Source organism: Mirounga leonina, unplaced genomic scaffold (genome assembly GCF_011800145.1).
Source record: "Mirounga leonina isolate KUSES-001 unplaced genomic scaffold, KU_Mleo_1.0 Mir_101222, whole genome shotgun sequence".
Classification (NCBI taxonomy): Eukaryota; Metazoa; Chordata; class Mammalia; order Carnivora; family Phocidae; genus Mirounga; species Mirounga leonina.
This window is the reverse complement of record NW_023270085.1, coordinates 1,060,317-1,085,796: the sequence shown is the minus strand read 5'-3', so window position 1 is coordinate 1,085,796 and position 25,480 is coordinate 1,060,317. Positions and strand designations below refer to the sequence as shown.

Below are 25,480 nucleotides of genomic sequence, written 5' to 3'. Positions count from 1 at the left end.
TTTTTTTTTTTTTTTTAACATACAATGTATTATTTGTTTCAGAGGTAGAGGTCTGTGATTCATCAGTCTTACACAATTCACAGTGCTCGCCATAGCACATACCCTCCCCAGTGTCTATCACCTAGCCTCCCCATCCCTCCAAACCCCCACCACTCCAGCAACCCTCAGTTTGTTTCCTGAGATTAAGAATTCCTCATATCAGTGAGGTCATATGATACATGTCTTTCTCTGATTGACTTATTTCGCTCAGCATAATACCCTCCAGTTCTATCCACGTCGTTGCAAATGGCAAGATTTCATTCCTTTTGATGGCTGCATAATATTCCATTGTATATACATACCACTTCTTCTTTATGCATTCATCTGTTGATGGACATCTTGGCTCTTTCCATAGTTTGGCTATTTTGGACATTGCTGCTGTAAACATCGGGGTGCACGTACCCCTTCAGATCCCTACATTTGTGTCTTTGTGGTAAATACCCAGGAGTGCAGTTGCTGGGTCATAGGGTAGCTCTATTTTCAACTTTTTGAGGAACCTCCATACTGTTTTCCAGAGTGGCTGCACCAGCTTGCATTCCCAACAGTGTAGGAGGGTTCCCTTTTCTCCACATCCCTGCCAACATCTGTTGTTTCCTCACTTGTTAATTTTAGCCATTCTCACTGGTGTGAGGTAGTATCTCACTGAGGTTTTGATTTGGATTTCCTTGATGCTGAGTGATGTTGAGCACTTTTTCATGTGTCTGTTGGCCATTTGGATGTCTTCTTTGCAGAAATGTCTGTTCATGTCTTCTGCCCATTTCTTCATTGGATTAGTTGTTCTTTGGGTGTTGAGTTTGATAAGTTCTTTATGGATTTTGATACTAGCCCTTTATCTGATACGTCATTTACAAATATCTTCTCCCATTCTGTCAGTTGTCTTTTGGTTTTGTTGATTGTTTCCTTTGCTATGCAAAAGCTTTTTATCTTGATGAAGTCCCAATAGTTCATTTTTGCCCTTGCTTCCCTTGCTTTTGGAGATGTGTCTAGGAAGAAGTTGCTGCGGCTGAGGTCAAAGAGGTTACTGCCTGTGTTCTGCTTTAGGATTTTGATGGATTCCTGTCTCACATTTAGGTCTTTCATTCCTTTTGAGTCTCTTTTTGTGTGTGGTGTAAGGAAATGGTCCAGCTTCATTTCTGCATGTGGCTGTCCAGTTTCCCCAACACCATTTGTTGAAGAGACTGTCTTTTTTTCCATTGGACATTCTTTCCTGCTTTGTCAAAGATGAGTTGACCATAGAGTTGAGGGTCCATTTCTGGGCTTTCTCTTCTGCTCTATTGATCTATGTGTCTGTTTTTGTGCCAGTACCATACTGTCTTGATGATTACAGCTTTGTAATAGACCTTGAAGTCCGAAATTGTGATGCCACCAGCTTTGCTTTTCTTTTTCAACATTCCTCTGGCTATTCGGGGCCTTTTCTGGTTCCACACAAATTTTAGGATTATTTGTTCCATTTCTTTGAAAAAAGTTGATGGTATTTTGATAGGGATTACATTGAATGTGTAGATTGCTGTAGGTACATTGACATCTTCACAATGTTTGTTCTTCCAATCCATGAGAATGGAACATTTTTCCATTTCTTTGTGTCTTCCTCAATTTCTTCCATGAGTATTTTATAGTTTTCTGAGTACAGATTCTTTGCCTCTTTGGTTAGATTTATTCCTCAGTATCTTATGATTTGGGGTGCAATTGCAAATGGGATCGACTCCTTAATTTCTCTTTCTTCTGTCTTGTTGTTAGTGTATAGGAATGCCACTGATTTCTGTGTATTGATTTTATATCCTGCCACTTGACTGAATTCCTGTATGAGTTCTAGCAGTTTTGGGGTGGAGTCTTTTGGGTTTTCCACATAAAGTATCATATCATCTGCAAAGACGGAGAGTTTGACTTCTTCTTTGCTGATTCGGATGCCTTTTATTTCTTTTTGTTGTCTGATTGCTGTGGCTAGGACTTCTAATACTATGTTGAATAGCAGTGATGATAGTGGACATCTCTGCCATGTTCCTGACCTTAGGGGGAACTCTCAGTTTTACCCCATTGAGAATGATATTTGCTGTGGGTTTTTCATAGATGACTTTTATGATATTGAGGTATGTACCCTCTATCCCTATTCTCTTAAGATTTTTGATCAAGAAAGGATGCTGTACTTTGTCAAATGCTTTTTCTGCATCTATTGAGAGGATCATATGGCTCTTGTTCTTTCTTTTATTGATGTATTGTGTCACAGTGATTGATTTGGGGATGTTGAACCAACCTTGCAGCCCAGGGATAAATCCCACTTGGTTGTGGTGAATAATCCTTTTAATGTCCTGTTGGATCTATTGGCTTGTATTTGGTGAGAATTTTTGCATCCATGTTCATCAGGGATATTGTTCTGTAATTCTCCTTTTTGATGGGGTCTTTGTCTGGTTTTGGGATCATGGTAATGCTGGCCTCATAAAATGAGTTTGGAAGTTTTCCTTCCGTTTCTATTTTTTGGAACAGTTTCAGAAGACTAGGTATTAATTCTTCTTGAAATGTTTGGTAGAATTCCCCTGGGAAGCCATCTGGCCCTGGGCTTTTGTTTGTTGGGAGATTTTTGATGACTGCTTCAATTTCCTTGGTGGTTATAGGTCTGTTCAGGTTTTCTGTTTCTTCCTAGTTCAGTTTTGGTAGTTGATACATCTCTAGGAATGCATCCATTTCTTCCAGAGTATCTAATTTGCTGGCATATAGTTGCTCATAATATATTCTTGTAATTGTTTGTATTTCTTTGGTGTTCGTTATGATCTCTCCTCTTTCATTCATGATTTTATTTATTTGGGTCATTTCTCTTTTCTTTTTGATAAGTCTGGCCAGGGGTTTATCAATCTTGTTAATTCATTCAAAGAACCAGCTCCTCATTTTGTTGATCTGTTCTACTATTCTTTTGGTTTCTATTTCATTGATTTCTGCTCTGATCTTTATTATTTCTCTTCTCCTGCTGGGTTTAGGCTTTAATTGCTGTTCTTTCTCCAGCCACTTTAGATGTAGGGTTTGGTTGTGTATTTGAGACCTTTCTTGTTTCTTGAGAAAAGCTTGTATTGCTATATACTTTCCTCTTAGGACTGCCTTTGCTGCATCCCAAAGATTTTGAATAGTTGTGTTTTCATTTTCACTTGTGTCCATGAATTTTTTAAATTCTTCTTTAATGGTTGACCCATAATGAATGGTTGACCCATTCATTCTTTAGTAGGATGCTCTTTAGCCTCCATGTATTTGAGTTGTTTCTGACTTTCCTCTTGTGATTGACTTCTAGTTTCAAAGCACTGTGGTCTGAAAATATGCAGGGAGTGATCCCAATCTTTTGGTACCAGTTGAGACCTGATTTGTGACTTAGGGTGTGATCTATTCTAGAGAATGTTCCATGGGCACTAGAGAAGAATATGTATTCTGTTGCTTTGGGATGGAATGTTCTGAATATATCTGTGAAGTCCATTTGGTCCAGTGTGTCATTTAAAGTCTTTATTTCCTTATTGATCTTTTGCTTAGATGATCTGTCCATTTCAGTGAGGGGGATGTTAAAGTCCCCCACTATTATTGTATTGTTGTCGATGTGTTTCTTTGCTTTTGTTATTAATTGCCCTATATAATTGGCTGCTCCCATGTTAGGGGCATAGATATTTACAATTGTTAGATCTTATTGTTGGATAGACCCTTTAAGTAGGATATAGTGTCCTTCCTCATCTCTTATTATAGTCTTTGGTTTAAAACCTAATTTGTCTGATATAAGGATTGCCACCCCAGCTTTCTTTTGGTGTCCATTAGCATGGTAAATGGTTTTCTACCCCATCACTTTCAATCTGGGGGTGTCTTTGGGTCTAAAATGAGTCTCTTGCAGAGAGATGGGTCTTGTTTTTTTATCCAGTCTGATATCCTGTGTCTTTTGATTGGGGCATTTAGCCCATTTACATTCAGGGTAACTATTGAAAGATAGGAATTTAGTGCCATTGTATTGCCTGTAAGGTGACTGTTACTGTATATTGTCTGTGTTCCTTTCTGGTGTATGTTACTTTTAGGCTCTCTCTTTGCTTAGAGGACCCCTTTCAAGATTTCTTGTAGGGCTGGTTTTGTGTTTGCAAATTCCTTTAATTTTTGTTTTTCCTGGAAGACTTTTATATCCCCTTCTATTTTCAATGACAGCCTAGCTGGATATAGTATTCCTGGCTGCATATTTTTCTCATTTAGTGCTCTGAATATATCCTGCCAGTCCTTTCTGGCCTGCCAGGTCTCTGTGGATAGGTCCATTGCCAATCTAATGTTTCTACCATTGTAGGTTACAGATCTCTTGTCCCAAGCTGCTTTCAGGATTTTCTCTTTGTGTCTGAGACTTGTAAGTTTTACTATTAGATGTCGGGGTGTTGACCTATTTTTCTTGATTTTGAGGGGGGTTCTCTGTGCCTCCTGGATTTTGATGCCTGTCTCCTTCCCCAAATTAGGGAAGTTCTCTGCTATAATTTGCTCCAATATACCTTCTGCCCCTCTCTCTCTTTCTTCTTCTTCTGGGATCCCCATTATTCTAATATTGTTTCATCTTATGGTATTACTTATCTCTCGAATTCTGCCCTCATGATCCAGTAGTTGTTTATCTCTCTTTTTCTCACTTTCTTTATTTTCCATCATTTGGTGTTCTATATCACTGATTCTCTCTTCTGCCTCATTTATCCTAGCAGTTAGAGCCCCCTTTTTTTTATTGTACCTCATTAATAGCCTTTTTGATTTCGACTTGGTTAGATTTTAGTTCTTTATTGCTCCAGAAAGGGTTTCTCTAATATTTTCTGTGTTTTTTTCAAGCCCAGCTAGTATCTTTAAAATCGTCATTCTTGGGCACCTGGTTGGCTCAGTTGGTTAAGCGACTGCCTTTGGCTCAGGTCATGATCCCAGAGTCCCGGGATCGAGTCCTGCATTGGGCTCCCTGCTCAGCAGGTAGTCTGCTTCTCCCTCTGACCCTCCCCCCTCTAATGTGCTCTCTCTCTCTAATAAATAAATAAAATCTTTTAAAAAAAAATCGTCATTCTGAACTCTAGTTCTGACATCTTACTAATGTCCGTATTGATTAGGTCCCTGTCAGTCGGTACTGTCTCTTGTTCTTTTTGTTGAGGTGATTTTTTCAATCTTTTCATTTTGTCCAGAGGAGAATAGATGAATGAGAGAACAAAATGCTAACAGGGTAACAACGTCCCCCAAAAATATACACTATACAAATCAGAAGAGACCTGAAACCGGGGGAAAAGAAAGGCAAAGAAAAAAAAAAGAAAAAGAAAAAGATACAAACAAACAAAAAACCAGAATATGATCAAATATGATCAGGCTGGTGCATAGATCAGTGCCACACACTAGATTTTGGGTGTATTTTGGTCTGTTAGAAGAACATGTTCCCCAAATTTTAAAGAAAGAAGATCTTATATATGTATAAAAGTAAGGGTTAATATGATGAAGGGATGGAATATGACTGTAAAGATGAAAATTATAAAAGGTTTTATAAAAGGAATTTATAAGATGTTGGTTGAAAAAAGAAAGAAGAGGATTTAAAAAAAAAAAGGGAGAGATTGTGATTCGTCAGGAAACTAGAACAAAGCCATACACTAGAGATTTAGGGTATATTTTGGTCTGTTAGAAGAAACTGTATCCCAAAATTTTAAAGAAAGAACAACTTATATATATATATACCAAAAATAATGTTAACTACTATGAAGAGATAAAATGACTAAAAATGAAAAATAAAAAAGATTTTTTAAAAAAGGGATTGATAAGATGGTTGAAAAAGGGAAAAAGAAAAATTCAAAAAAAAAAAAAGAAAATGAAAGTTAAAAAAAATTAACTTTGAAAGACTAAAGAATCATGGGAAAAAAGCCATGAATTCTATGTGCAGTATTCCCCTAGCGCTGGAGTTCTGCTGTTCTCACTGATTGGCAAACCTGGTCTTGGCTGGCTGTTCTTGCTGATCTTCTGGGGGAAGGGCCTGTTGCTGTGGCTTCCAAATGTCTTTGCCGGAGGCGGAATTGCCCCGCCCTTGCCAGTCCGGGCTAAGTAATCTGCTCGGGTTTGCTCTTGGGAGCTTTTGTTCCCTGCAAGCTTTCCATACAGCTTTGGAGGATGAGAGTGAAAATGGTGGCCTCCCAATCTCCGCCCTGGAGGAGCCGGGAACTTGGGGCCCCACCCCTCAGTGAGCCCCCAGAGAAAAGCAATCACTCCCATCTCCCCGGTCTCCGGCCTCACTCCATGCTCACCTGGCCTGTGACCGAGCATTTCTATCTCTGGCACCTGACCCCGAGTGGAGTCTCCAAACCCAGCAGATTCTTGCAGTGTGCACCTGCGCTGCTCCTCCCGGGGAGGAAGGGGAGTCTCCCCAGATCTGCTGCTTGTTGGGTCCCAACTGGAGGAGCGGTGGCCCGACTGTGCTGCGGATCACGGTTTATGTCAACCCTGAGATGAGAGCCTGCTCCCCAGATCTGTCTCTGCAGCCAGCTTCCCTGCTCCAATACCTGGGAGTTCTGCCGCACTCAGGCACCCCTGGTCTTTCTGTGACCCCGAGGGTCCTGAGACCACACTGTCCCGCGATGGTTCCACCCCCCCCCCACACTTATCCACTGGAGTGATGTCCCTCAATGGATCTGACTTCTAAAAGTTCTGATTTTGTGCTCTGTGGCTCTATCACTTCCCAGTAGCGGCTCCCATCCCCTTCCGTCTATCTTCCCGAATATCGCCTCGGATTCACTTCTCCGCATGTCCTACCTTCCAGAAAGTGGTCACTTTTCTCTCTTCATGTATGTTTTAAATCCTGGATCTTACTTTTCCTGTCAGGGAACCCAAGATTGATCAACATTTTCCCTTAGAAATACTTCTGGAAAAAAAGTATAAATTATGACCTAAAGTAGTTAACATGAAAATTTTGGAATAGGAAGTGAGGTTTATTCATAAATTTGTGCAAATTATTTTGTGCTGTGCATATTAACATTATTCTTATATGTTATCTTTACACATATACATTTCTTTCTATGAGCTTTCCCAAGTTTGTATGGATAACCACAAGTTAGTTTGGTTGTTAACCCATATTAACATCAAGGTCTGAGAGTAGCCAGGGGCTAACAGCCAAACCTTGGTTCTGATCTGTTAACCAGCTATATGGGCTTAACTGAATTATTTGTCCTCTCTGTGTCTACATTTTACTCCTCTGCAAAGTGTAGATGAAACTTAACCTGTACAATTTCCTGGATTATTGGCAGAATTAAGTAAGATAAGAGATGTGGAAGTACTTAAAAGATTAGAAGTGCATGCAATTGTAAGGCCTTTCTGTAATATCACTGCAAATGCCCTTTGCTCATATTGAGCCTGAATGTTCTCCTTGTCCTCCTCAGGATGTGAAGGGAGGTCAGAAAAAAGTTAGAATCCTCATTGTTGCACACTTGCCAGTCTGCCTCCTCAAACTTGCACAGCTCTAATTGTACCTAATGAAAGAAAAGTAACATTTCTAGGTCCCAGTTGCAGGAAACATTTTAAATAGAACTGGCCTGGGGCATTTTTCTAAATAAAATCTAAATAATGCAAGATTGTTAGCAGGAACTGTGCCAGGGCTGGATTACACAACTAATAAAAATGAACCTGAGTCTTAGACTGTCAGGCAGCCTTGATCATACCAACCCCAGGTCAGTGATGGAGACAGTAGGACTCACACATGGCCTTGTCTTTGAGTTCCAGGGACCTTGGTCATCATCAAGGACTTTATACTGGGGCTTGTTCATGGGTTAACAAGCAATTTGTTAGAAGCCTTTCACATGCTAGAGACCAGAGCAAGAATGAATTCATGCAGAGCCCAAGCCTAAGGTTTTCTTTGGGTGAGAGAAAACTGAAACATTTTCTCTTTCAGCCTATCAGCCATCCCCAGTTTGGGTTTCCTGCCCTCATCCCCATCCCAGGTTAATGAAGGTGCTGTTGGCATGGCCTGCATAGTTTATAATTTGGAGGGGTTGGGGAAGGAACACATAGAGTATCTTTTGTCTTTTGTCCCTGGAAAATTTACCTAGAGGCCTTGACTTTATTATAGAAGGCATTTGTCTAAGAAATTCCCAAAAGTCTTAGTGAAACTCTTGCTAACAATTTGACCTCCAAGGTTCTGGCCTTTGCCAAGTAGCTACTGCTCATATTAACTGGAAGTTTCTCCCTGCCTTAGCTGTTTTCTTTTGATTCACTTCTTTTTGTGTCTATGTCAGTGTATCTTTTTGATCCTTTCAAATTTTCATGGCCCTCTGGTACTAGGCCTGTTGCCCAACTGGCTTCTTTTAGACTCATTCCTATAAAGTAGCACCCTTAACCCAGTGGCATACCTTCACCCATTGCTGCCAATGTATTGTTTTTATTATACTGGTGATTGATTGTTATTATTATATCACATGTAAGTTATAATTATTATTTATTAACAATATGTAACAACTAATCCTAACAGTAGTAGCGATTCTAACTACAATTTATCAAATACCTACTATGTGCTAGATGCTCTACTATATGTTTTATATATTATTTGGCTTAATAGTTACAACAAACTGGAGAGGTCAGTTATTGTAATCATTCCAACTGAAAATGGTAAACATATATTTGCTCATGGCTGTATAATGAAAGGAATTCCTGTCTCCAACCTCCAATGGAATTACCATAAAGGACTTCTTTTTTTTTTTTTTTTTAAAGATTTTATCTATTTATTTTTTAGAGAGCGAGCAAGCGAGAGAGAAACAGCTTGAGAGGGGAGAGGGCCAGAGGGAGAAGCAGGCTCCCCGCGGAGCCGGGAGCCCGATGCGGGACTCGATCCCAGGACCCTGGGATCATGACCTGAGCCAAAGGCAGACGCTTAACCATCTGAGCCACCCAAGGCGCCCCACCATAAAGGACTTCTTATCCTCATTTTTCAGCTGAGGAAACTGAGACTGAATGATGTTACATGACTTTTTCAAGGACACAGAACTAGTTGAACCCAGTGGATCTTAGTTCAAAGCTGGTGCTTTGTTAAGAAACCACTCTATTATGTTGGCCCCTTACTTAGAATATATGTTTTCTCCCTCGGGCTAAATACATTTGGGATAGTAAGCTTCTTTCAGGGCACTGGACATTCTATCTGCTTTTATTGTTGAGACTGCTGGCCAACAGCTCTCTTTCCCTGGGGGCACACCATAATAATGGGAAGGTATTTAACAAGTAATTCTCCTTCATCCAAAGGGATGAACACCATAGAGCAGATATGATCAAAGTCTGTAACATTAAGAACTGTTCAGAATACTTTGTAAACCCAAGAGGTGACTCTTTCTTCTGTGTTCAATACCTTTAAAAAAACTGACCATTTATCTTCCCTCCATTTCCTATACCTACCTTAGTCCTTGTCTCCTAGTTGTAACTAGTATATTCTTTATTTGCTAATATGCTGATGCACAAAACTTGGCTAAACCTTACCCTTGTAGTACAAGAATACCTGCAAAATTATCCTGAGTCATATTTAAATAAGAAATGTGACATCTGACCAGCTATATACCTGAATCTGTAGAATGAGGAAGAGAGGTTATTATAAGGGGATTGATGCAAAAGTAAAGCAGAGAGAACATGTCTCATCAATCGACATACCTTTGATGCCCTCTCTTCTATTCAGCCAACATTTACTGAACATCTACTGTTTATTCATTTAGATCTCAGGGATAGAGTGATGAACAAAAGCAACAAATTCCATGCTTACATTTAACAAATAAATGATAGAAGTTCAGAGAGAAGAGCAAGTGTAAAAGTCCCTGGCTCAAATAGGTGTAGTATATTTAAGGAACAGAGGGAATGCCATTGTGCCTGTACACTAAAGTAAAGGACAGTGTTATGACAGGCCAGATCATGTAGGGCCTTAAAGGAAGCATGGACACATAGAAATGTTTAGCACCAAAGTAGTGAAGGTGGGGTCAAGAAGAGCCAAATTGCACCAAACATTACCTTCTTGCCTGAGACTATTTTTGTTTTGTTTTGTTTTTCTTTTATTCTGGTGGCTTTTAGCTTCATGTTTTTTAAAGGGGCTGTCAGACATCTAACAAGATAATTAAATGGTCTTACATTTGATCCCTAGTGGGCATAGCCTTGAGTTCTAGGAACCTACACTGAGGAACAGACAAAAGCAATAGCTCACAATCTTCATTGTGTAATGGGGTTGCAACTGAATATTAGAATGAGAGTACTTTGATAGTATCCTACTCAGATGACATAGGCATGGGCATAGTCAGAAGTACTTGCCAGCAATTGACTTCACTAAAAATTTAAGTAGCAGTCATTTTGATTGACTCCGTTTGTAAACCCAGTGGGCAGTGACCATTTGCACTTCTGTTTTTTGTATATCTGGCATATTGTGGAATTTCAATGAGTAAGTAGTATGAATATTGACAATTCTTTGAGGCCATCTTAAATTATTGGCTGGCATGCTAATCCCATCTGTCAGGATTGCTACCCCTTGGTTGTAAAAACACTTGGTTTTGAAGTGCCCTTGGCACTTGGTATTTGTAATAGCAGGTATCCCTTGATGTTTAGAACAGATATGATCCTGACATGTCCCACCAAGAGATTTACAGTTGACTTTCTGCTAAGTCTTACCAGGTACTTCTGCTCTCTTCCTCACACTTTCCAGTTTTCTTTTGTGTGATTGATATGTTCTGCAGTCCAGTCAGTGTAGGGAAAAATCATGGGGCATACACAAGGAAATGGAAGCAGAATTGAATTCCATAAATACCCTTACATCATGAGTTAGCCAATTAATGCCCAACTTCTAAAGTAGCCTTATGGTAAAATTCATGTTGAAATTCCTTTATAATGCTAATGTTGGTGGATACAATTAATCTAGACCAACCACATTATACTAGGATTTGTTCTTTTTTTTTTTTTTTTTTAAAGATTTTATTTATTTATTTGACAGAGAGAGATACAGCCAGAGAGGGAACACAAGCAGGGGGAGAGGGAGAAGCAGGCCTCCCGCCGAGCAGGGAGCCCGATGTGGGGCTCGATCCCAGGACCCTGGGATCATGACCTGAGCCGAAGGCAGACGCTTAACGACTGAGCCACCCAGGCGCCCCTAGGATTTGTTCTTTATAGGAATCCAGAATTTGATTCCTGACATATCTCAGTAAACACTTTAAAAAGCTATGTAAGTTAACAGGTATCTTCTGTATGTTGATCTGGTTTGGGGTATGTATCTTGAAAAAGTAAATGTTGGCTTTGAAACCAATGACAAAATCAAACAACTCTTGGAATACCTGTGAAGGGACTGGCCATAGGGACAGGGCAGAAATAACTGTAGCTCTAAATACAGACTTTCTCATAAGTTTTCACTATCAGATCTTCAATTTGGCAATATTTACCAGTGGGGAGGAAGTCTGAATTGTCTTATAGTTTAGAAGATGGGTACAGCTGCTCTATGTAGCTACTTCATGGTCAGAGATGTCCTCATTACATTTTGTTTTATATCTTCCTGTCAGTTGAAATGGAAAACTGTTCTGTGTTGGTTTGATGTTGTTTCTGATTTCTAGGCAAGGTCCTATATGGAAAGGTAAATATTCTTGAAATATATAGAGTACAAAGTTTTAAACACCCAGTAAAGCCATTTTGCTATTTCTCTGTTTCTACAGAAACTCGACATATTGCATGAAGGTGTCAATGTCCTTGACTGTTGCAGAGAATGAATCAGGCCTGTGCTACAATAGCAGGATACGCTATTTAGAAAAATCTGAAGTCACTAAAAGAAAGGAGATCTCCTGCCCAGACATGGATGATTTTAAAAAGTCCGATCAGGAGCCTGATGTTGTGTGGTACAAGGTAACAGCATGGTGTCAATTATTATTATTATTATTATTTTTTAACCTTAAGTCAATAGCTGGCTTGGGGATAGAAAAAGGGAGATATTTTATTTCTAGTTTCTGGTATCAGATATTTCATTGAGAAAAATGAACAGATCCACAGTTAAATAACTCAGAGGTATGACTTCTATATAGTACTGGTTTTAGTGGACTTCCATCAGCAGGTGTCACAAGCAACCCCATCTTCTCCAACTGCTAAAAATAAGTAAAAATTCCCTCCACTCAAACTTATGAGAGCAAGTGGGAAGAAGAGTAAAGATTTACATAACACATGAAAGAACATATTTGAGGGACATAGAAATATTATTTACTGTTAGGAGCAAAGGCCCATTATTACAAGTACACATAATACTCCCAACAAGGGAGGAAGGTATAAATTACCACTCCTAGGCCTACAATGGCAATAAGAAAGAGCAGTGTCACTGGAACCTGGCAATAGTGGAGTGGGCCTGACAAGAGCTGTGGCCTTAAAAGAACATATGAACTGTGGCAGATAAACAGGGATTGAGCAGGATAAATACCCTAACCCCTCTTAACTCCCGACTTCTGGTTTTCTGCTAGCACCCGTGGAAAATTAAGCAAAAGTCAGAGGGCAAAATCAGGAGATAGATTCAATAGTCTTCAGATTCCCTGGGCATAAAGTAGGTCAGACAGAGCAGAGATTGGATCTAGGGGAAGAAGCAGAGAAGTAACCACACAACCTTCTAGCTGTGACATTCTGGCTGCTAGCCTGGGGCCCCGTGGTTCTATAAGATAACTGTATTCTGCCAACTCTGAGTCCTGGTAGTTGACACCTGGTACAGGTTTATATGTTATAGCCAGAGGTAACCAAGGGGGTTTTCTGCACAGGTGTTGTGTACATTGTTGGACTCAAACACACATAAAAGAAGGAACAGGTTGTTTCTATAGGATATAACAGATTCTTAGTTTCCAGGGAGGACTAAACCCTAACTCCTACAGCTGTCACATGTTTTTGCATTTGGAAGCCTCTCCATCTTCATACCTATGGGAACTCACCAGTGGACATCAAAAGCATGTCCTGACCTGGGATCTCAGACTCTATGTGAATTGTCCTTCCTTTTTTTTTCTTAATAAAGATAATATTCTGACAGATAAAAAGGAACATATGATGATCATTATTCATAAATATAGAACATCTATAATTTAGTGGGGCCCTCCATGCCTTCTCAGTATTTATTAAGCACTCACTATATGCCATTCACTGTGCTAAGCTTGGTCTCTAAATTATCTCAATTTAAGTCTCAATGCAACTCTTTGTGGGGGTGCTGTTATCCTTATTTAATAGAAAAAAAAAAAAAAACAACTAAGGCTCAGAGGGATGCAGAAACTTGTACAAAGCTACTCAGCTAACAAAGCCTGGTTCTGTATTCAAGGCAGTGTTTGCTATTCCAGAGTCCATTTTCTTAATCACTACCCTTTCCTGCAGTGATCCTAGAGCTAAACCCAGCTATGGTCACACACACTTCTCTAAGATGCAACACTGGTGCAGAGAAGCCTGTGAAAAGATAGAGTAAGAATGTTTTATTTTAATTTTATATTTGGAAAAGGAAAATTGATCAGCTCCAGAGTTAGCAGCTAGGAGTAAAATCCTTGTCATCAGCCTTTTCCTTTTCTTATATATTCTACTGTCTCATCTTCTTACTTTTCTACTAAATTCTTTCTTCTTTCTTCACATCTCTAGACATCACTATCATCATTGTATAACAAAGCAATTTCTTCCTTGGGAAATGCTAAGTATCATTCTTAGAAATGGACCAAAGATGGTGAAGCAAATGGCTTTTCTAGCTCTGCTTGTACAGTAACTTTTAAGATTTCTATAACATTTTACAATTGACAAATATTAATCACAATGATAACTAACATTTGTTGAGTGCTCACTATATGCCAGGCTCTGTTTTAAGTGCTTTAGATAGATTAACTAGGTCTCTAGACTACTGTATTAGGTAGGTATTATTATTATCCCCATTTTCCAGAAGTGACTGGAGACTCAGATAAGTTAAGTGACTTAACAAAAGTCACACAGCAGTTTATGACTTGCATTTTGGCTACTGGGCCCATTCTTCTTTTTTTTTTTTTTTTTTTAAAGATTTTTATTTATTTATTTATTTGAGAGAGAGAGAATGAGAGAGAGCGAGTACATGAGAGGGGGGAGGGTCAGAGGGAGAAGCAGACTCCCTGCCGAGCAGGGAGCCCGACGCGGGACTCGATCCCGGGACTCCAGGATCATGACCTGAGCCGAAGGCAGTCGCTTAACCAACTGAGCCACCCAGGCACCCTGGGCCCATTCTTTTAGTCACTGTACTATACTAATGGATCAGAATAAAAAACTAAACCCCAAAGTTAAAGAATTCCTAAAGCTCCCAAATGTGTTGTTAACCCTGCTTCTCACAGTTCCAAAGTATATCATTGAAAAAAATGTATTGATGTAATGGGAAAATGTTTCCTTTTCCAATCAATAGTTTAATAATCTTACCTGCTTGCTTTATAGTCTCTGTGTGCCCTCCCAGGCTGAGCATAAAGTGATTTTGCTCCAGCTACCACAATGTAAAGACGTTTGCCCAGACTTCATTCTGGTGTACATCCAAATTTAGAAATGTACAATGTATTATCTCCACTATTTTAACAGTAAAACGTATGTGTGTTGCATGATCAATTTCCAAGTCATCTTTTTAAATATATGTAATCTTTAAACTTGCTTCTTTTATATCCATTTCTGCTTTTTTCTTACTCTCTAATAAATTTGTGTCATGCTCACATTCTGTTATGTGTTTCTAAGCCGTCTGAAATATGCTAGGGTAGGCCTTTGAGGACTGTCCTTCTGTGCCTGCATGTAATCACAGCTGGATAGGAAGGTAGAGGCGGATCAGGTGGCACTGGGGCATGTACATAAAGATGACTGAGTAAGTTGTTGTTGTTCTTGGAATGTAAGAGATATGTGTAAGAGGGTTGTATCTCCTCTATCTAAACTCTATCAGTTAGCAAAAGGAAGTGAGGAGAGGGCCTCTACTTTCAGCACTTCATCTTAATGCTGTATGACTGGGGCTTAGACAGTAGAACAGCTTACACAATAATGTTAGTGCTTTTAGAAACATTTTTGAAAAGAGATTCTTTTCTTTATTGAACTAAGAAGAACAGTGCTAGAACAGTCTCGTTTTGTGATGAGCACTGGGTGTTATACGCAACTAGTGAATCGTTGAGCACTACATCAAAAACTCATGATGTACTATATGCTGGCTAATTGACCATAACAAAAACACTTGTCATAAGAGCATAGAGGCCCTTTATCCCATTTCTAAACAAAAGAATCCCCTAACTTTAATAAGACATCACACCTGTCAGAATGGCTAAAATCAAAAACTTAAGAAACAAGTGTTGGCAAGGATGTGGAGAAAAAGGAACCCTCCTGCACTGTTTGTGGGAATGAAACTTGTGCAGCCACTCTGGAAAACAATATGGAGGTTGCTCAAAAAGTTAAAAATAGATCTACTCTGTGATCCAGGAATCGCATTACTGGGTACTTACCCAAAAAATACAAAAACACTAATTCAAAGGGATACATGCACCCCTGTTTATTGCAGCATTATTTACAATAGCCAAGATATGGACGCTGCCCGTGTCCACTGATAAATGAATGGATAAAGAAGTGGTACACACACACACACACACACACACACTGCAATATTATTCAGCCATAAAAAAAGAATTAAATCTTGCCATTTACAACAACATGGATGGAGCTAGAGAGTACTATGCTAAGTGAAATAAATCCATCAGAGGAAGAGAAATACTGTATGATTTCAGTCATATGTGGAATTTAAGAAACAAAACAAAGGAGCAAAGGGAAAAAGAGAAGCAAACCAAGAAACAGACTCTTAACTATAGGGAGCAAACTGATGGTTACCAGAGGGGAGGTGAGTGGGGGGATGAGTCAAATAGGTGATGGGGATTAAGGAGTACACTTGTCCTGATGAGCACTGGGTGATGTATGGAAGTGTTGAGTCACTATATTGTACATCTGAAACTAATATAACACTGTATGTTAACTATACTGGAATTAAAATTAAAAACTTAATAAAAATAAGACATCAGCAATAAAAATACAAATACACACCTAGAGGTAAAACACTTCTCTGATTAGTTACCTCAGTTGATAAAAGGGTTGATGTTAATGAGTGAAGCCTGCGCATGTGAATCTTCCTTTTTCTTGCCACAGCCATCTGAATTTCAGATATTTGCCATGGATTATAAATGGGATGGGTTGTGACATTATGAGTGGTTTAGTGCAAATTCATTCATTTGTACAACTGTTCATTTATTCAACACATATTTATTGGGTGCCTACCATGTGCTAGGCACCATGCTAGGAACTGAGGATAGTGAAGAGACCAAAATACATTTCCCTGTTCTCATGGAGGGAATTAGATAGGTTAACAGCTTCTCCTCAACACTTTGGGAAGGAGCTACATCAATTAAAACATTTTAAAAAATAGCTCCTACTTGAAATCAACAGCATTTGTATTGAGTAAAAGGCAGTAGACATTACCTCCGTTTTTAGCCGTAGATAGATACGAACATCTTTGCAAAGGAAAATATTATAACTAAATAAGATCAGTTAATATTTCCACAGTATACAATCATTGATAGTAATCTTTCACAAATCCTTTCATATTATATAGCACACCTAGAAAACGATAATATGGCACTGTGAGGTAATTGTATGAAAACTGCTCTGAGGTTTGGGCTGCTCTAGGTCTCATGTGACTGATTTAGGACTGAAGCATAGATCACTTATGTATACACAAGTAATTCTCTAGCACCCCAGGGTGCTATGGTTCACTGGCTTGAAAGCTCTAGTCTACTTTTCTATAAAATGCAACATTTATTTTTTTTTATCTAAAGATAGCTGAGTAGGTCAAGCCTGGTTGTCCATGGAATGCAAGGGATGTGTGGAAGGGGGCTCTCTCTCCTTTCTCTGAACTCCATCAATTAGCAAAAGGAGGTGAGGCCACTTATTGGCAACTGTTACCATCATCTTTTTACAGACAAGGAAACTGAAATAGTTACAGAGGGTCACTTGGCTAACACGTGGCTGATTAGAAGTTCAAGTCCTGAACTTCTGACTTCTAATATATGTTCTTCTCATAATACCAGTGATTAGGATTACTCTGCTAAATGCACCTCTTATGTACTTTATACACTCACATCACTAATACAAAAAGAATGCTCTCAAAATTGTTATTTCAGAAACAGTTCCTGAAATCCTTCTGAAGGACTCTTTAATGACTCTAAATGTCCAGAGGGACTTAAGTGGACCAGAAAGAGATTTTTCTCAAGATCAAACCGGAACTAAGTAGAAGAAATTATAATATCATTGGGACCTTAGACCACATCTAGCACAACTTATTTCTCATATATGAAGAAATTGAAATGCAAAGAAGTCAAGTGATTTGCTTAAGTCTAATGGAACCCATTTATCCTTTCCTTTTTGACATTTTACTAAGTTTTATAAAAAGCTTGGAGTCTAGCCAAAAGAAATGAATGTGCGTATCTATGTATATATTTAAAAATGTACATTTTGACAAATCAGTGTAGAGGTGTATGAAGTCAGTTATACCCTGCTCTTCCACTCTATTTTAACCATCTAAGGTAATTAGTGTTTGCTGTTTATTATTCCACACTTTCCTCTATGCCAACATACTCTTTCTATATATATTATTTATTTACACACACACACACACACATTCACACACACACACACACCTCCCTGTCCCTCATTTTATAAAAATGGAAACATCGCATATATATCACTTTTCAGCTTTCCCCGTCACACACAAATGTATCATGAACATCATTCCCTGTTGGTAATATAAATCTAAATAATTTTTAATAGCTGTATCATAGTTCCTAGGATGCAAATGAACTTCTTTTATTAAACCACTCTCCTGATGGATATTCAAGCTTTTTTTCTAGGTTTTTTTTTTCTAATTTCAGTGTTAGAGTAAATGTCCTTGAAAATATATCCTTATATCCTTGACATACAAGATAGGAATACTCTCTGTCATTACTATTGTTCAACATTGTTTTGGAGGTTCTAGCTGATGCAATAAGAAAATTAAATGAAATATGTTACATAAGACATGCGCGTGTGCGCACACACACATGGATTAGAAAAGACAAAATAACCTTATTTTTCAGATTATATAATTGTATCCAAGAAACCCCAAGATACTCAACAACAACAAAAAATAGAACTAATGAGATAATTTGATAAGGTAGCTTGATAAAAATATACAAACATAACATAATAAAATTTAAAAAAATACAAAATATTCAATAACTTTTGTTTTTGCTAGTAATAATCAGACATGTAAAAGGGAAGAAATGAAATTATTCCATTTACAATAATGACAAACTATGAAACACTTTGGAATAAAATAACGAAGATGGGAGGAGACCTATATAAAAATATAATTTTATTGAAGGACATAAAATGGTCTAAATTAATGGAGTGACAGGATGTATTTCTGTGTGGTATTATCTCATAGAGTAAATGGTCAGTTCTTTCCGATGTATAAATAATTCATTTTGTTAGAATATAATTTTTTTGGAATTAGACAATATGATAAACATTATAAAGTTTATATGAATGAATGAATGTACCATAATTGACAAGAAAATACTGGGTAAAAACATTCATGAAAAGGGACTTATTTTACCTGATACTAATATTACTACAAAACAACAGCAATTAAAATAGTAAGTTTAGGAAAAGATAAATAGATCAGTTGAATAGAATAAACCATCCAGAAACAGATTAAAAATATGTAGTTTTGAGAACTTAGCATATGATAACATTTCATTTGAATGGGTATGGAGGGAGATAAATGGCTTATTAAAAATTCTGTGCACATAATTGACTTTCCACTTAGAAAAAATAATTAGATCTCTGACTCATACCATGTTTAAGAAAAATTCCAGATGAATTATAAGGAGGTAATTTCATCCACTAAAATAATATTTTAGGAAAGGCCATTTCTAAATGCTGTCACTCATTACAGTGAGTTAAGCTTCCAAAGTTAAGAGCTTTACATTGATTTATCTTGCAGTACATTCTAACAATTTTCATAAAGGGGGAAAAAGTCACTGGAGACCTTATAATACTCCAGCCCAAATGACCAATACTTTCCTGCTAAAATGTACTTTGGCAAAATGCTTAGGGATTTCAAATCCCTTTGGTAATGTAGTGGTATTACTATGTACCTTCTTTTGTAACCATAAAATTGCATTTCATCCTTAAATTTTTAATCTCATAACTAGAATTTTCAAAGATATTTTTATCCAGAAGGGATGAGCTGTGAAACCCATGAAGGCTTCAGTTTGGTGTGCCTTAAAACCAGTGAGTTACACAAGATTTAAGTCCCATTTATCCTTATTTTTATTCCTAGATACAGCATTAGAAGTCAGAAAGGGGTTCTTTACTATTTGTAAGTTACAAAGAAGATGAGTTAATGTGAGAGAAATGGGTATTTGAGATACATAAGACGCAGTGGTCTTTGAATCTGGGGACCTGGATTCTGGTCACCATTCCACCATTAATGCAGATAAGTAATTGTATGTCACTGGACCTCTATTTCCCCACATATAAAATAGATGTAATAATGTCTGCCACATATCCCAGACATATTATAAAAATTTAATGACTAAAGTCCTTAATTGATATTTCCTGCTACTACAGAAAGGGAAATGTTACAAGGGAAGCTAAAAAAACTAGTTACCTAAGACATCTCAGACTCTAGTTGGGAATTTAAGATTTTTTTTTAAAGTTATGTTATTCTGTATAATCTACAAACATAAAACTTACCCTTTTTACCTGTATAATTTGATGTGTTTTGGCAAATGTATACACCAAAATTGAGATATAGAATGTTTCCATCACTTCAAGTTCCTTCATGTCCCTCTATAGTCAATTCCCTCTTAGCCCCAGTCCTTGGTAAAAACTCATCTGGTTTCTGTTCCTACAGTTTTGCGGAATGCTATATAAATGGAATAGTATGATATGTAGCCTTCTGTGCCTGTCTCCTTTCACTTAGCATAATGCATTTGAGATATGTCTGTGTTGTGGTATATATCAATAGTTTCTTTCTTTCACTGTTGAGTAGTAGTCCGATATTCCACTGTAGAAATGTACCACTGTTTCGCCATTTATTGCTTTGGTCTTTTTGTTGTTTTTTTAAAATTTAAATTCAATTAGCCAACATATAGCACATTATTAATTTTTGATATAATGTTCAATGATTCATTAGTTGCGTGCGTATAACACCCAGTGCTCATCACATCATGTGCTCTTCTTAATACCCATCACTCAGTAACACTATCCCCCCACCCACCTCCCTATCTGCAACCCTCAGTTGTTTTTTTAAAGATTTTATTTATTTATGTGTAAGAGAGAGAGAGAGAGGAGAGAGAGAGAACAAGAGTGGGGGAGAGGCCGAGGGAGAGGGAGGGGCAGACTGTCCGCTGAGCAGGAAGCCCGACGTAGGGCTCCATCCCAGGACCCCAGGATCATGACCTGAGCTGAAGACAGATGCTTAACTGACTGAGCCAACCAGGAATCCCTGCCATTTATTGTTGATGACCATTTGGGATGCTGCTGGTTTTTGGCGATTAGGAATAAAGGTCTTATAAGTTGAGTTTTGACTATACAATTTCTTGATTTATCAAAATAATATGTTTTTGTCAATTTTTATAATCTTATTTTATTTTTTTTAAAGATTTTATTTATTTATTTGAGAGAGAGAATGAGATAGAGAGAGCATGAGAGGGAGGAGGGTCAGAGGGAGAAGCAGACTCCCTGCTGAGCAGGGAGCCCGATGCAGGACTCGATCCCGGGACTCCAGGATCATGACCTGAGCCGAAGGCAGTCACTTAACCAACTGAGCCACCCAGGCGCCCTATAATCTTATTTTGATGTGTATGCTTTTCTCAAATTTAACAGGAGTTTGCTGTTGATCTTTCCTAAATTGTTGTAAGGCGCCCTATAATCTTATTTTGATGTGTATGCTTTTCTCAAATTTAACAGGAGTTTGCTGTTGATCTTTCCTAAATTGTTTTAAGAATCCAGGCTTTGCAGGGACTTCCTGTATAACCTCAATTATATTCAAAGGATAAAAACAGATCAAAGCAAATTAAAGCCTCTTTTTTTATTATTATGTTATGTTAATCACCATACATCACTACATCATTAGTTTTTGATGTAGTGTTCCATGATTCATTGTTTGCGTGTAACACCCAGTGCTCCATGCAGAACGTGCCCTCTTTAATACCCATCACCAGGCTAACCCATCCCCCCACCCCCCTCCCCTCTAGAACCCTCAGTTTGTTTCTCAGAGTCCATAGTCTCTCACGGTTCGTCTCCCCCTCCGATTTTCCCCCCTTCCTTCTTTCGACATGTATCATATGATCTCACTGATATGAAGAATTCTTAATCTCAGGAAACAAACTGAGGGTTGCTGGAGTGGTGGGGGGTGGGAGGGATGGGGTGGCTGGGTGATAGACATTGGGGAGGGTATGTGTTATGGTGAGCGCTGTGAATTGTGTAAGACTGTTGAATCACAGACCTGTACCTCTGAAACAAATAATACATTATGTGTTTAAAAAAAAAAAGAAGATGAAATTAAAGCCTCTTAAGCAATGTCTCTTTGTACAGTCTGACTATTTTTTATACATCTACTAGAATGATCTTTCAGAAATGCACATCTGATTGTGGGATGCCACTATTTAAAGCACTCCAATGATTCCATAGAACCATTTAGTTAATAGTTCCTTTTTCTTGAGTGTTTACAGAGCCTGACACTGTGTCAAAGCATGTTCATTTATTGCCTAATTTAATTTATAGAACAGTATTACAGTTATATAGTGAATTAGGTTATACAGTGGCAGAGCTGGGATTTGAACCCTGACAATGTGTAGGCTTTTTAGATTTGGTCTCAGCCTACTCATTGCTATTCTCAACAATAAAACTATTCAGAGTTTTTTTGTTTACTTCATGTTATTTCACATCTGAGTACTTCACATGTTGTTCTCTCTGTTGATGTCTTACCTGCCAGCTTTTATATATTGTTTAAAATTCAGCCCAGATGCTAATAGTAGCCTACATGTACCCCAGACCTTTTTGTTCATGCCAGATCTGCTGTAATCTTGGATGATCCAGCATTAGAATTACTTCAGATATTTCTTCCAATCCTTTCTCCTTTTCTTCTCTTTTTGGTATTCTTATTACACTTATGTTATACTTCTTGTATTTCTTCCACAGTTCTTAGATATTCTTTTTCTAAATTCTTTTTCTATTTGCTTGTCAGTTTGGGAAGTTTTTATTGACATACCTTCAAACTCACTGATTTTTTTCCTTGGCCATGCCCAGTTTACTGAAGTGCCTATCAAAGGCCTTCTTTATTTCTGTTACAGTGTTTTTGTTTGTAGTAGTTCCTCTTTTATTTTTTTTAAGGAGTTTCCATCTCTCTTCTCTTCTTACATATTGTCCACCATTACCATTAGATCCATTAACATATTAATTATACTTATTTTAAATTCCCTGACTGATAATTCCAAATTTTCTGCCATAACTGAGTCTGGTTGTGATGCTTGTTCTCTCTCTTCAAATGGTGGCTTTTGTTTTGTTTTGTTTTGTTTATCTCTTAATACACCATGTAAATTTTTATTGAAAGCCAGACGCAATGTACTAGGTAAAAGGAACTGAAGTAATAGGCCTTTAATTTGAGGTTTTTACATTTATCTGGCTAAGAGTTAGGTTGTGTTACTGCTTGCTATGGCCGTAGGTATTAGAGGCTAAAATTCCCTCTGGTGTCCTAGTTTTTCACTCTCCTGTTATCTTTGGGTTTCCCTAGAGATTTCCTAAAATGAGGTCTGAATTGTGCAGTTATTTTAGCTGTAATATCCTATTGTTATCCAGGAGTCCTATTGATGTGTTGTTAAGGTGTAGGGTAAGGGAAAGCAATCTGTAATCTTATGATGAGATTTCAGTTTTTAGTGAGCCTTGTTCCTGGGCTCTGACCATCACAAGTGCTTCTCAGCTTCTCTCCCACCTCCATTAGATGAGACAGGGAGGATAGAGGGAGCTGGTGCTGGCTGTTTTTCTTCTTCCACTTCAAAAGCTAGAGGGGCTACAATTGGATATTTCCCTTTTCCCATATCCTTTGAGGGCAGGCTGTTGTTAAGAAGAATAGGGCTCTTTGGGTATATTTCAAAATGGTTACTTTTTCCTTCCTTTGCCAGAAGCATAAGGGGATTTTTCTCCAGTTTCCATGCTGAAAACCTGGTGGGGCTCCTGGAGGTAAACATTATAAAAGTGTGCTCTCTACATGACTGGGCCCCCAGGGGTTTTTATATGTGAAGCTAGTTCATAGTCTTCAGAAATTAGTAAATTATCCTTTAAGTGTTCCTACTAGTTGCTGGCTCCTATGTCTGCTTCAGCTCCCAGTAAGTTGTGATTCTCTGTACTCATGTGGCTCTCTAGTTTCTGGGGTAGTAGTTTTCACCTTTGCATGTTGAATCAGAAACTGGAAGTCAACCCTTGCATTAGAATTATAACTTTGGGGGGTACCTGGGTGGCTCAGTTGGTTAAGCGTCTGGCTCTTGGTTTTGGCTTAGGTCATGATCTTGGGGTCATGGGATCAGGCCCTGTGCTAGGCTCTGTGCTCAGCACAGAGTCTGCTTGAGATTTTCTCCCTCTCCCTTCCTGTCCCTCTGTCCCTCCCCCTGCTCTCAATACATGTGCGTGTACTCTCTAAAATAAATAAATAAATGAAATCTTAAAAAAAAATGAGTTATAACTTTGGATTGTGTTTTGGATTGTCTCCAGACCCCTGTAGAAATGTGAATCACATTAATTCCTGACAGTCATTAACATGTCATAATAGATGTGTATGTAATCTGAAAGCAGAGTAATGAGAATGATAATAATAATAGAATAGTAGTTAATATTTATTGTTTTTAGCATGTGATGTTCTATATTACAGAACACTTATATACATTACCTCATTTAATCCTTATAATCGCCCATATTGGTAAATATTATTATCACCACTTTTTTTAATAGGTGAAAAAACTGAGGCTTAGATCAATTAAGGGGCATGCTTAGGAACATACCACTCGGGATTCCAACCCAAGTATTTGAGTCTGGAACTTATACTTCAACCACTGTGGGGTACCATCTTTGACATTAGGACTGTGAAGAGAGAAAGTTAGAGAAATAGAGCTAGAGAGGGAAAAGACTTTCTGAAGTTTGTTATCCTGTGAATTTGGAATAGAGGTAAGGATGAAAAGGGCCAACCTGATACTTAATTTACAATTGTGCTCCTATGTCTTCCATCTTTAAATTAAAGGAAGTTCAGGTCCCCTACAGATTGTTAGGCCAATGCCTACATGCTCTATGAAATAGTCCAGTCTCCAGAGGAAAGGAGAGAAATTGGGTCTGAGTGCATGAGTATTAGGTATTTGAGCAAAAGTACCTTGAGGACCAGAGATTACATGATTGGCTTATGGTTGTACAACTACTTTGTGTCTGAACTTCAGAATCAGAATAAATATTTAAATAAATCTTCCTGGTGTTCTTGCCATGAGAAATGAGTCCTATGCTCTGAAAAACACTGAAATAACCATGACCAACAAATCAAACTGATTCAAAAATACCTGTTTGTATAATGATGATATCTCAGAAATGTACTGTGAATATAGTGGTGAATATTTCAGGGTGGAAATTCCAACATCCAACGTGGCTAGCAACAGGTTACTTCAAGAAACTTGGTCAACAGATGTTTCTATTGAACATCCTGGGCTCCCAACCTAGTAAATACTAGCAAGTGACACCTGCCACTCAGGAAGGCTGGCAGGGAGGGAAGGAAGCTGGGCTTTAAGGATTGATATTATTTTGATTGAACAAGGAGGTTGTACAACAAACTGCTCTATGAGGGATCAGCTAGACTATGAACTGGAGCTGTTTGTTGAACTTAGGTACCTCCAGCAAGACCGTCCCTCAGCAAAACCTTCAAGTTGATGAAGTTTATTTTAATGGTCCTAAAGTACCAATATTAGGGCCTGCTCATATTTGAGGCTTTGATGGCTTTTCCTTGCCTCAGATAAACAACCATCTTGAGACTTGATTTACATGTTTCAAATTTCTTTGCCTAACAAGCCGTCAAAATTAAATTAAATGGATATGGAGCAATGAAGTATGGCAATGATGCCTGTTCACTAGGAAAGAGGTCATAGGAAGATTGGGGACATAAGAGAAGCAGTGACAGTAGTAGGCCTAGCAGCCAGCAGTTTAAGGGAGAAATGCTGCAAATAGTGGAGTAAAAAGGCTGGAAGTCTTCTGAGGTTCGATATAGGTACACAGATATGTGAAGGGATAGCCAATGAGGTAATTTTGTAAAGGATGGGCTGGTTGGGGCAGGATGGTCATCTTTAATCCTCTTCTGAAAAAAATATAGTTTCTCTACCCACCTGCTAGGATTAGTGTTGGAGTG

General features: G+C 38.2%; 1 protein-coding gene across 1 annotated transcript in view; it reads left to right on the top strand.

The window, feature by feature from the left end:
- The window catches only part of IL1RAPL2 (interleukin 1 receptor accessory protein like 2), a 1,205,338-nt gene that overhangs the window by 615,707 nt on the left and 564,151 nt on the right, over positions 1-25,480 (top strand). Inside the window, exon 4 of the mRNA XM_035007492.1 lies at positions 11,688-11,874. Within this exon, the coding sequence (XP_034863383.1) occupies positions 11,688-11,874 (187 nt within the window). The remainder of the gene's footprint in view (positions 1-11,687; positions 11,875-25,480) is intronic.